This window comes from Condylura cristata, unplaced genomic scaffold, assembly GCF_000260355.1.
Source record: "Condylura cristata isolate star-nosed mole 26May11 unplaced genomic scaffold, ConCri1.0 scaffold00013, whole genome shotgun sequence".
Classification (NCBI taxonomy): domain Eukaryota; kingdom Metazoa; phylum Chordata; class Mammalia; order Eulipotyphla; family Talpidae; genus Condylura; species Condylura cristata.
Window position 1 is genome coordinate 32,819,903 of NW_004567114.1, and position 13,086 is coordinate 32,832,988.

General features: G+C 39.5%; 1 protein-coding gene across 2 annotated transcripts in view; it reads left to right on the forward strand.

Annotated features, from left to right (window-relative positions):
• The window catches only part of LOC101621250 (chromosome unknown open reading frame, human C14orf37), a 107,432-nt gene that overhangs the window by 5,103 nt on the left and 89,243 nt on the right, over window positions 1-13,086 (forward strand). The window contains exons 2-3 of one of the 2 annotated variants that reach the window (XM_004681837.2): window positions 5,169-6,573; window positions 9,756-10,010. In XM_004681837.2, coding sequence (XP_004681894.1) covers window positions 5,226-6,573; window positions 9,756-10,010 — 1,603 coding nt within the window. In that variant the 5' untranslated portion in view covers window positions 5,169-5,225. The remainder of the gene's footprint in view (window positions 1-5,168; window positions 6,574-9,755; window positions 10,011-13,086) is intronic. The other variant, XM_012724554.1, reaches the window with a different exon arrangement.

Genomic DNA, 13,086 nt, shown 5'->3' on the forward strand with positions numbered 1-13,086 from the left:
GGGGATAGAACTCATGTGAAAGTGGCTTAAGCTTTTTAGTGCAGTGCTTTAACCCGCTGCACCACCAGGGAGGGTCCTCAAGTGTTTTTAAAGAACTGATTATTAAATCTAACATGATGATGTGGGCTGTATTTTTTATATTGTCTTTCATTTGTCTTTGAGACTTGACAAAGAAACAGATTCTGGATTGTAGTTAAGATTGTCACAGATAATGCTGACAAAACAGCTTATCTGACCACTGGTGGCAAAATGCAGTAAATTGTTCAGAGGCCTGCTGAGCCAAGAGGTTACCTTGATTGAGAATGATAGACAGCATGCTGCTGGCTTGCTCAAAAAGGAGTCCTTTGAAAGCTAACAGCGAAGCTAATGTCCACTATCAGTCAGCAATTTGGTTAGATTTTATCTATCTGAATTTAAGTTTATTGACAGTTATCATAAGAGGGAAAAACCTAGTACTCAAAACCCGTTTCCTTGCTAAGAAGGAAGAGTTAGAGTGTTCTTTTTTGTTTATTTGTTAGATTTTCTTATGATTGAGTTGTTGTATGTTAATTAAGGCATAGGATTCTGGTATGTAATGAAAACTGCTCTCCCTGTCCCTACCCCAGCAAAGTATGCTATAGACATTCATCTGTTTGTTTAGCCAATATTTACCCAGAATTTTCTCTGTGCCAGGCACTTTGCCAGCAAGGTGATACAATGTTGAGGCAAAAAGAAGAGGCCCATAGCTTTCAAAATATGAGCACAGATTATTTAGGTTTGGAGGTAGAGTGACTAAATTGGAGGGCCAGGCCCTTCTTATTTTCTCTCTCTATCATTGTACAACTCCCTCTGGGCACCAAAAATGCTGTGTAGCTATGTGAACTTTGAAAGATGGAGAAAGACCTGGAACTCTGAAGGGCACCTACCAGTTAATCTGAGTTACACATGTGTGCCCTGCAGCTCTTCCTACAGTCATCTTTTCTGCTTCTTTTAACTTCATGCATCCTGGGCCCTCCCTGGTGGTGCAAGGGGTTAAGTCTCAGGACTGTGAAGCTCTCTGCAGTCACTGCAGTATGAGTTGAATCCCCAGTCAGGGAAGTGACCCACACAGCTCAGCAGACCTCTCTTGTTCACCTGCTGCTTCTCTCAGCAGTGTTCTTCATCACTCGTCCTGTCCTGTTCCCCACTCTGTCTCTGGTGAATCCTCTCATGGCTCCTGCAGTTCTGGCCTGTACTACAATTCTGTGTGCATAAATAAGTAAATCTTAACAAAAAAAAAAAAGTTCATGCATCCCTTTGAATAGTGGGGAGTAGGAGCATATGGCTACAGTACATGGACAGAGAATAGATTGCTGTTCACCCCCACTTTTGTGCTTGTAATTGGATTTTGAAAGCAGGTGGCTGACAATTATGGAAAGGAAAGTCTTTTGGAGCAATGGCAGAATTCCTGCCACGCAAATGTTCTTAAATTCAAGATCTAAATGAACAAAAACTTTGAAGGAGAATCCTGTTTTGGAAAGGCAGATGAGGTGGTATTCAATCTTTATTACTTTCCTCAACAAATCTCATTTGTTCATAAAATTCTTTTCTTAGTTTTCATGACCCTAAACATATAAATAAAACATGAAGCATATGTTCAATCATTTGGGTGCCTTGTCTACTTGATGGCAAAATTGTGGGAATGGGAAAACATTTGTCTTCTTGTTTCACATCGTCTACGTAGATAAAGTATGAAAATGGAATCATGGGGCATGGTATAAGGGATGTCAAAGATTATTTTGATTGACTCCTCATTTTGTAAAAGGATACATTTGTCCAGTATCACATTGCAAGCCTTAAAAAAAAAAGAGGGCCCGCCCTGGTGGCGCAACAAGTTAGGACATAGCGCTGCAAGCTGGCCGCAGCGCCCCCAGAGGTGACCCACATGGCGCTGCAGGACCCCCCCACCCCCCCCTCCTCAGCAGTGTACTTTGTCAGTCTGCCTGTTCTGCTCCCCATTCTGTCTCTGGTGAATCCTCTCGCTGCCCCTGAGCCTCTGGCCTGGACCCCAATTCTGTATGCATAAATAAAAAAAACTCTAAAAAATGAAATAGTTAAAAAAAAAAAAGGAAAAGAAAGAAAGCTAGGATTCAGGAATCATTTTTTCCTATTTTACTTTATGCCCCTCCAAACTATTGCTATTCATGATGGTGTGTGTATTTTTTCAGGTTTTTATTCCAGAAGTGTGGAATTACGTGCTCTCAGCTTTTAGGCTACACCCTCCAACTTCTGGGGTTTTTAGTAAGATTTTACTGAACAGAAAAACAACAACCATTTGTTTAAGAAAGGACAATTCTCTGAACAGATCAAAAGCTAGCAAGAGAGTTCTGTAGCTTTTATGTATCTCCACCTATATTAAGTTTCATAGTCCAACTGTGGACACACTTGCATTACAACTCCTATGTTTTTGTTTTTAGAGAGGAAAATAAAGGAGCAGGCTAACCCCGTCTGTGCACTGGGGTGCTCGTTGGCTTGTCTGAAGATGTGATCCCGAATGTCCTGAATGTTGTTGTCACTTGTTAGTCCCTTTTTGAAACAAATATCTCTTCCATATTCTCTCTTTTAAAAACATGCTGCCTGTGTGCAATTTAATATTTAAATAAAATTGTTTCGGGTCTTCATTGTATATGTGGGAGCATCTTCTTATGATCGCAGAGCAATCTTATAGAATGGGAGAGTGCTTCTATTTTTCTAGATGCCGATGACTTTCGTTTTCTTATGTTGTAAATTTATGATTCCTGATATGTTATTCTTTTATTCCCATGGCACCTCATGCCAGCATCACATTCCTATATTTCTTCAGAGTACTGTGAATTCCAGATTTTTTTTTAACATTTATTTATGTATCTCTAACTGGGATACAGGCCAGAGGTGCAGGGGCAGTGAGAGGATTCACCAGAGGCAGAGCCGGGAGCAGAACAGGCCAACTGATGAAGTACACTGCTGAGGGGAGCAGTGGGTGGGACAAGAGAGGTCTGCTGCACCATGTGGGTCAGCTCCCTGGCTGGGATTGAACTCGAAGGGGCTGCAGCTAGCTTGGCAATGCTGTGTTTTTTTTTTTTTTTTTTAAAGATTTATTTATTTATTCATATAGAATTGGGGTACAGGCCAGAGATGTGGAGGGTGAGAGGCTTCACCAGAGACAGAGTGGGAAGCAGAACAGGCAGATCGACAAAGTACACTGCTGAGGGGAGCAGCGGGCGGGTCAGGAGAGGTCTGCCACGCCATGTGGTCACCTCCGGGGCAGGCGGGAATCGAACTCATGCGGAAGCGGCTTAAGCTTCTTAGTGCTGTGCTTTAACCCGCTGCGCCACCAGGGAGGGCCGGCAATGCTGTGTTTTAACCCGATGTACCACCAGGGAGGGCCCAGATTCCAGATTTCTTTGTAACAAAGTAGCCCAAACCGTGGTGGCAATAAATATTCATTACTTTATTTCATTTCTGTGCATAAGAAATTTGGAGGTAGCATAGCTGGTGGTTCTGACTGAAGGTTTCTCAAGAAGTTGCAGCTCAGATGTCACTGGGGACTGCAGTCTTCTGACTGGGGTTGGTGGGGTCTGCTTCTAAGATGATCCATTCATGTGGAGAGAAGTAGTTGACAGGAATCCTCTACTCTATAAATTACTCTTTCCTCATGTCGAGACAGCTAGCTTTCTTTTTCTCTTTAGCCAAAGGACTTGACCTTTGCGTTTTGAGCTCCTTCAGAGGAGAAATCCCTACACAATGTAAATTCTCAGAGTTTCTATCAGCACATTATGTGCTTAGCCCAGATAATTTAATGATTAGGCATGGTAAAAAAGGAAAAATTATAACATTATAAAGATAAGGTTTTTATTTTAGAATTTTAATGCCAAAGTTTAATGTAGAAAGATTGCAATAGCTGAGAAATTTTTGATGATAGGAAAAGAAGCACCCTACTCAACAAAATAGATAAGAGGAACTAAAACCTTTAAGTTTGGGGTAAAATTAGAAGTTTTGGTATAATTTTAGTTGTAATGATTAGTTTTTAAAAATATGTAAATCATCTTAAAACTTGCATCATTTTAAATCTTATGTCCTAAATCTTAAATCTAATATGTGTTCAGTAAAGATTGCTAATTTGAAAACATGTTTTAGTTCTCCTAAAGATTTATTTCTTTGTGCATACAAAATTGGGGTATAGGCTAGAGGTGTAGAGGGTGAGAGGCAGATTGAGGAGCAGAACAGGCAGATGTACTGAAATACACTGCTGAGCCAGCAGCGGGAGAGATAGGAGAGGTCTGTTGTGCCATGTGGGTCACCTCCCTGGCCAGGGATCAGACTCGTGCTGTAGTGGCTGCGGATAGCTTCACAGTGCTGTGCTTTAACCTGTTGTGCCAACAGGGAGGGCCCATCTGAAAATATTTTTTTGCATGAACACTTTTGCCTTTTCTAATCCTTAAATTTTGAAAAATGAAAGCTTTGCCCATATTTTTTATAGTGTTGCAGAGAATAATCATTTGAGGGCCTCCCTGATGGCATAAGGGGTTAAGTCTCAGCTCTATGAAGCTATCAGCAATCACTACAGCATGAGTTCGATTCCTGGCCAGGGAGCTGACCCACATGGCACAGCAGACCTCTCCTGTCTTGTCCGTTGCACCCCTCAGCAGTATATTTCAGTGGATCTGCCTGTTCTGCTCCCCATTCTGTCTCTGGTGAACCCTTATACCTCTGGCCTGCACCCCAACTCTTGTATACATAAGTAAATAAATCTTAAAAAAAAACACACTTAAAAGGGCTTTTGATTATAAATAAATGCAAACTTGTCTTTTTATTTTCTTGGACTGTTGCTATTGCAGCAATCATTTGACTCCTTGATTACTAGAGGAATTTGGGGAGAATATTGAAATGTGACTTCAAGGGTAGTTTATTTCAAGGAGGTATTTAAGGACTAATGAACTTAGTACTTGAACTATGTGTACCTTTTCTAGAGAGCATCAAGTTAAATCAGCTGCAGAATTCATCAGGGAAAAATGAACTGGGTTATCCATGTCTCAGAGGTGCAAAGAAATAGAACAGCCCTCACTTGCCGTCTCTGAGCATGAAATGAAGGAGATTATTTTACTTATGGTCTAATTTAAAGCTGCATATTACAAATAGATGACAGTTTGATATGCTTTATTTTTCTGCAGGACTCAATTACTGGAATTGTCAGCTCTGCCCACTCACATGCACATTTGTCTTCCACTATGAGCAGACCAGTGGCATCACACCTGTGTCTGGCATACTGCAGCCTTCTACTTTTTCTCAACTTTGCCACACAATGTCTGGCCTTTCCTGTGATGGAAAGAAGGGAGCTAGCACATGTTCATGATGAAGAAGGGCAGTTTGAGATGATGGACACTGATGACCTAGAAAATAGCACCATTCTTTCAGAGTATACTTCCCAACCGGTGGTCTCTGAAGATCCAATGTTAGTATTAAAAGGACTCTCAGCAGTGCCATCAAATACAGTGTTTTCTGTTAACAAAGAGACCCAGCCCATGGAAACTGGGCTCATGCAGCCTAGTAGCCCTGGTGTTCACACTGCTACTGAGCCAGCAGGGGAAGAAGTGTTTGGTTCCAGCCAGCCAGAAAGAGCATCTCCTGAAAACCAACTTTCCAAGGCCATGTTAACCGTCCCTGTCACTGAAACTATTTCTCTGAATATTGATGAGAAAGAGGAACCTGTCAGTAGTACCCACCTCCAGCCAGTTGTAGAAGGGACCATGGAAACAACACAAGGTTTTCTGAAGAATGTGGATACTCAATTGTTAGCAACTAAAAGTCAGGGAGGAGTTAGCTTGGGACATTTACCTTCATCCTATGTGAATTCTCAGGAAATACTAACCACCAATCCGAGGACTGAGCAATTTGAAGCAGACACAGAATATAGGACAACTTCTCTTCCTGGTTTTGAACCCACGGTCGGCACTGAGCTTGGAAGCCTCATGCCAAGTAGAGGGATGCCTTTGCAGATGATAGCTGATAATACCCCGCCTCCTGCCACTAAGCTCTGGCTTGCAACCCCTGAGGACACCTCCCGTGCTAAGCCGGAAACTGACAGCCTGCTGGGTGCCCGTGAAGTCACAGTGAGAGTCAGCACAACTGTTCCAGCTGCCTCTGTCCTCAGTGATGAGTGGGATGATACCAAATTAGAGCATGTGAGCCAGATAAAGACCACAAAGCTTGTAGACAACACAGAGACTCAGGTGGGAATGGAAACATCTCGGACAGCACAAGTCACTGATAGCAGAATGGAGAGCAGTGAGGCTGCAGAGGGGACCCAGGGGCTGCCTCCAAGGGAAATAAGCACGGGGGCAGCCCTGCTCATCATGAGTGGGGATGAGAGAACATCTGCCTTTATCGGTCAGAGTCCCTTTACTCCCACGAGTCCGTTGGAAGACACGAAAGTTTCTGTCGTAAGTCTGTTCCAAAATACTGGAGACTTCGTGGAACCCACCAAGGAAAGCAATACCATGTTTTTCTTAGAGACCACTGTTTCCGTCTCAGAATATGAGTCAGAAGCCTATCAATCACTGGAAAATACGTTTAAAGGTAAACACAAAGAGTGAACAAGGAAGAAAAATAAGCTTTCTTTAATTTGGAATGTTTCAGTTTGGTTTTATGGTTTTTTTTTAAATGTTTTTATATCTAGAAGTAAATTATCTATGTTTTAATAAAAAATAAAGGTAAACAACTACAACATGTATCGAAATCACATCAAAATATAACCTCTGCCTACACAATCAGTGGTAGTCACCTGGGAACAGTCTCCACCACCCCCTCCCCCAACATTTGTCTTTGTTTGGAGACTTTTCTGTTGTCATAATCGACAGAGCAGAGTGGCTAGAGACCAAACATGCTACTAAATGTTCCATAATGCATAGGGTAACACTCCCACCATCATGATAAAGGGTGACACTCGCTGCCCCCACCACAAAGATTTATTGGAGCCAAAATGTCTTAGTCCTGAAGTTGAGAAACCCTGATACAGACCGATATTTTTCAAATCTTTTATTATGAAAAAGTATAGAGATACAGGAAAATGTGAATTAGCTATGCGTTTAAATGGTATAATAAACAATTTAGGAACTTATTTACACACTGTAAAAAATACATATAGCCCTGATATTTCTCACCCAGAAGGCTTTAGCAAAATATTTATCACATAGTATTAGCCGTATGACTTCTTTAATTTTGTTTTACTGAAAAGAGATTTATCTAGAAATAAGAGGGAGTGAGCCCAAGTAAATCACTGCTGGCTTGATTATGTGCTTCTTACTTCTATTAATATAGCCTATGAAGTAAAGAGGTTTGCTAATTGATTGTTATTTTGGTTTTTGAATGTGCCCTTTACTCATCCATGAATGTCTCCATTAACCACAATCTTCAAACAGGTCATATCTTTTTCTTACTAGAATATTGCACAGTGCTTGGTGTCTGTTCAGTGAATGAGTAAGTGAAGATAGAAAACCATTCAGACTGGAATTATCCAATTTGACTGTCTGCCTTGTCCCAATTAATCAAAAAGTTTTTCAGAGAGAGAGAGAGACAATCATGTCATTTCTTTTACTTTAATTATAAAAATAATGTGACAAATATATTACTGACAACAGTGGTTAGAGAATAGCCAAAAAACATACCTATTATGTTGTTTTCCTGAAGTCAACAACTCAAATGTCAATCACTTTAGAGATAGGGACTACTTAGGACATTATTTTCTTCAGGGTATGCAGTGATTTCATGGTGATTTGGATGCTGTCAACAGATGAATATCCTGAGTTATAGTTAGTTCTCTGATTCAATGTGTTCTTCAGCTGCTTTGCTGGAATATGGAGTTTTAAAAATAACTATACTAATTAATATATTACTTTTTCTTGTGTAGAAAATTTACTTTTTTTCTGTGTAGAAAGTGGGGAGAATGAGAGATGTAGAGGAAATTGGAATATTATATATAAAATTCCCACTATTATTACTAGTTCTCTCTCCTCTCTCTCATCATAATTACTTTTCAGAGCATCATGCCATTTTGCCATTGCTTGATGCTTCATACAATTGAACATAGGTACATTTATTTTTATATATTTGTTCTCAAAATTGTTCATTATGTTTCAAAAATGAGGGCAACCTGTAGCATACATACTGCTTAAAATGATACAACTGTATATTGTAATCTTTTGCTGGCAAGCAGAGCATTAACCTAGGTGGAGATATGAAAAGCACAATGACTTTTAGCTCTCAAGAAATTTACAAGCTTATTGGAGAAATATAAAAGAAAGAAAAAAATAGTAGCACAAATAGCAAATATAATGCACATTTAAGAGATTTACCCTAGTCACATTGACCTGTAATCAGGCGTATCAACCCATCAAATGTAAAAATCTCTTCAATAGCAAAGAAAGAACAGTTTAAACTGAATGGAAACTGAGAAAAGGAACTACGTATATTGATAAATATATAAGCACCATTTTAAAGCAAATAGTTTCCCAGGGAAAATATTTTTAATCAGAAATACCATGGCATTGGAAAAACTATCAGCTCCTCCTGAAATGTTATTTTTCACTGGACTTACTTATGTGCAATGTACCTAGAACTCATATTAAAAAAATGAAAAATAATAGACATTAGGAATTAAATTTTGGCTGTGGTTCAGTACTGGAAATTTTGCCCCTAAAAGGGAGCAAATATTGACTCCTAGAGTCTTTAATAACGTATTTCAGGGAACTATAATGTAAGGAAAGTAGGCCCATTAGGCTTATTTCATTCTCTTGAAGCAAACGCAGATCTACAGAGCCCATTCCAAGTTGTTCTTGAGTAAGAAGGGATTTCCTTTCTTCTTAGAATGTCACTGTCTTAGGATGTCACTGACTATACTGGTGAGCATAGTCAGTATGGTGGTGAAGAGTCTCTAAACCTGAATTATTCTTCAAAATGGGGTAATAATTGCTGATGTTTATCTCTTGCTTACCAAGGACCAGGAGTGCACTAAATGTTTTGCACATCATAGATGTCATCTTTGTAACAACTCTGTTAGACATAACTATCATTATTTCCATTTTATACCTGAGGAAACTCAAGGCCCAGAGATACTAATTTGTTCAAGCGCCCACTAGTAAGTGACAGTCAGAATTCAGATGAAGGCAAACTATTTCTGGGGACTGTGTTCTTGACCACAGTGATACATGGTTTCTATGTACTTCACGTTAGTACATGTGGGGGGATATAAGAAGAGATCTTGCTTACCATGCACTTGGTTAGCAGTGTGTATGGTACATAACAGAAACTCAGTAAACATTAGTTCTGGTTTTTATTCCATTAATTGAAGATGGTTATTTCCCTTTCAGAAATGCATATGTGAAAATTAATATATACAAATGCTTCTGATAATTTTTGAGTGTAGCTGAGTTCTGTATACTTGGCTTCTTAACAAACTGATTATGTTGACGTTCAAACATACCTAAAAGTAAGCTCCGCTATTAATCTTCTTATTTTGTATTGGATCTTATTGTACATGTTTGTAATTGCTTCTTTATTTCTGTCTTAAAATGATTCACTGCTCCTGAAAAGCATTGACACTGAAAATATTTACTGATAATTTATTTCTAAATAATTCTTTTGCCTTCCACATCCCTGAAGTAGCTATCTGCCTTCCTGCACCCCCACTCTGTATAATATAGTAACTTTTAAAGGTATAGTGATTTTGTCTATTTTCAAATGTGGTTTCCCCCCCTTTTAAGACATCATCACCCAAGAGATGACAACAGCTGTTCAAGAAGCAGAAGCCACTTTATCAGCAGTGACAGAAGAGCAGCAGGTTTATACCCTCGGGGTTACCGAAGAAAATGGCGAGACTACGGAAGGAAAGGAGCCCCCCTCCACCTCAGATGATGTTCCTGGTGTTACACAGCTGTGGAGGCAATGGGAACCTTTGGCCACTGCAGTTTCTACTACAGCCGTGCCTCTTTCTTTCCAAGTTACTCCCGCTATAGAAGGTCTGAAAGGGAGGGCACTGGCCTCAGCATTTTGGGGGTGGGTCTTTTCTGTGATTTGGTAAGAAACAGTGTGAGTGAGCCCCACAGACTCCCAAGGCACCAGGGTGTGAATGTGCACCTCTCCTGGCGCACAGCAGGGAAAGGTATGTGAGCTGTGCTTTGTGGGGATGTGGTGTGGTCCTAACTGATGAAACGTTGACTCCCAAGCACAATAAAATCTCGGGATGGTTCTTCTTTGGGGTTCTAGAAAGCCAGGCATTCTCAGAACTCACCTAGTTTGGCAACTGTAGTTGTGAAGATTCAAGGGGGTGAGGGCAGGTGAAAAGATCCAGAATCCAGTTTAAATCCCTTGCTTGTATTGAGGGTGTAGGTAAGGCTAAGCCTGAGGTTTATTCATCTTTAAATAATGCCTCCCTATCTTGTAGAATAGTTAAGTGTTTAAAATAATGTATACAAAGTGCTTTTTATATAGGAGGTTCCTCGATATTATATTTATTCCAGCTTTATTGAGATACGATTCACATATATTGTGATTTAATCTGTACAATGTGTTGGTTGGATACATTTGTTTAATACAAATGATTACCACTAAAGCATTGGCTAATACCTCCACCACTTCACAAAGTTGCTGTTTCTTTTTGGTGGTGATACCTTTGTGTGTGTGTGTGTGTGTGCATGTATTTATTTTACATCATGTCCATTTTGTACACTGATTTCTCCTTTCATGTGTAGTCCCCATAAAGTTCCCACCACCAAGTCACTGATGAACCATCATCATAGTCCCTTATGCTCTTCCCCCTAGATCCCCCCTTAAAGTCCCTCTCACTCCCTCTTCCCTGCTGAATGTCTCTGATTTATAGTTTGCCTGCTAGTTTTGTCTTTTTACCTCTGATCCTTTGTTTGGATCACCATATAATTTTTTTCTTTTTCCTTCTGATTTATTTCACTGAGCGTGATCCCTTCCAGCTCCATCCATGTTGCTGTAAATGGCATGAGTTTGTATTTTTTGATTGCTGAGTAGGATTCCATTGTGTGTATAGACCACATCTTCTCGATCCAGTCATCTGTTGTTGGGCATTTTGATTGTTTCCATATCTTTACTATTGTAAATAGTGCTGCAGTAAACATAGGAATGCAGGTTTCCTTTGGGATTAATGTTGTGCCATTTGGATAGACTACTAGGAATGGACTTGCTGGGTCACATGGTGGATACATTTTTAGTAGTTTGAGGGTCCTCCACACAGCTTTCCATAGTAGTTGGACCAGTTTGTGTTCCCATGTGATGAATTCTCCTAGCAAATTTCAAATATATAATACATTATTATTAGCTATAATCACCATAGTATACTTCAGATTCTCAACTTGTGTCCTTTGACCAGTATCTCTCATTTCTATCATCCTCCTTTCTCCCTCCCTGCAGCCCCTAGTAGACACCATGTTATTTTCAGTTTCTCTGGTTTTGGCGTTTTTAGATTCTACATAAAAGTAAGATCATACAATCTTTGTCTTTCTCTGTCTGACTTATGTCACTTAGGATAAAACCCTCAAGGTCTATCATGCTGTCACAAACAGCAGGATTTACTACTTTATGGCTGAGTCACATTCTGTTGTGTTTTTATAACACATCTTCATTATCCATCTGTTGGTGGGGACCTAGGTGGTTTCTGTGGCTTGGCTATAGTGACTAATGCTGCAGTGAACTTGGGGATACAGATGTCTCCGAGATTCTGTTTTCTTTCCCTTGGGATATAACCCAGATGTGGCATTGCTGGATCATTTGGTAGCTCTGTTGTTAACTTTTTGAGGCACTTCCGTAGTGGCTGTATCAACTTCCATTCTCACTCACAGTGTACAAGGGTTGCCTTTTCTCTGCAATCTTGCCAACACTTGATAGTTCTTGTCTCCTCCCTCCCCAAAAGTAGAGTTTTGTAAGTAACCTAATGGTGACCTCACAATTCCTATTTCATTCCCTCTTACTCTGAATGTTATTGTCATTCTGAATCTTACAGCCATCATTTCCTTGACTTCGTTTTCTTTTCACTTTAATGCATCTATATTTTCTCTTAAAAGTATACATTTAAATTTTTTAGTTGTTTTTGACTTTATAAAAAAAACAGTATCATGCTATAGATAGCCTTTCACGACTTACTTTTTTACTTTATATTCTATGGCTAAGGTTTACTATGATTATTTTGTTTGGACTGCTTTTAATATTCCATTATGAAAATAGATCACTGTTTATTCATGCGGTCTCTCCTAATGACTTGCATTTGGTGCATTGCCAGATTTGGCTATTGTGATAATGGCTGCCATGAATATTCTTTGACATGTTCTCCATTGTCGGAGTTTCCCTTGGGTATATGCCTAGGAATGGGATTGCTGGGCCTTAGAGTCTATGAATGATTAACTTTAGGAGGCAGTGCCTTACAGTTTTCCAAAGGGGTTGCAACAATTTTTATTCGTCACAGCTTCAGAACTGTGGATCCACATCCTGGGAGCATTTAAAAAGAGTTTCCCAGAAGGTTCTGGTGCAGTATGGTGAGATATTTGGAAGGCATGAAAATTGGCATTTAAAAAATTACCTTGAGAGAGACTGATGATCAGCCAGGCTTCTTAAACACTCTATTAGAGAGCTTTTAGATTTGGGAAGGCCAGGCTAAATTTGGCTGCTTTGAAAATGAGCATATTTAGACATAGATTCCTACATTTAAATAATAATGAAAGTAGTCTTTGGAGTGGAGTATATTTTAATAAATTAAAAAAAAACCAATTTTACCTTTGGTAAAAATTATATAAAATCTGCAAAAACCAGAACAGTATCTGTAGAATAAATGCAAAATTAAAAGTTAAAAGACAGATTTCTAGCTTAAGAAATGTATTTTTCTGGAAGATAAAGTATTTGTCTTGAGTAGCTAGATTGATGCAATGTGGAGGGAGGAGGCTGGTTTAAGTGCCATGCTTAATGTAGCAATGATATTGGTTTCATTAATCATTTCTGTTTAAAAAGTAAAAGCACAGGTGCACATTTACCATAATCATCATTTTGCAGTCAAGCTCTGTTTCTTGTGTTTGGCAG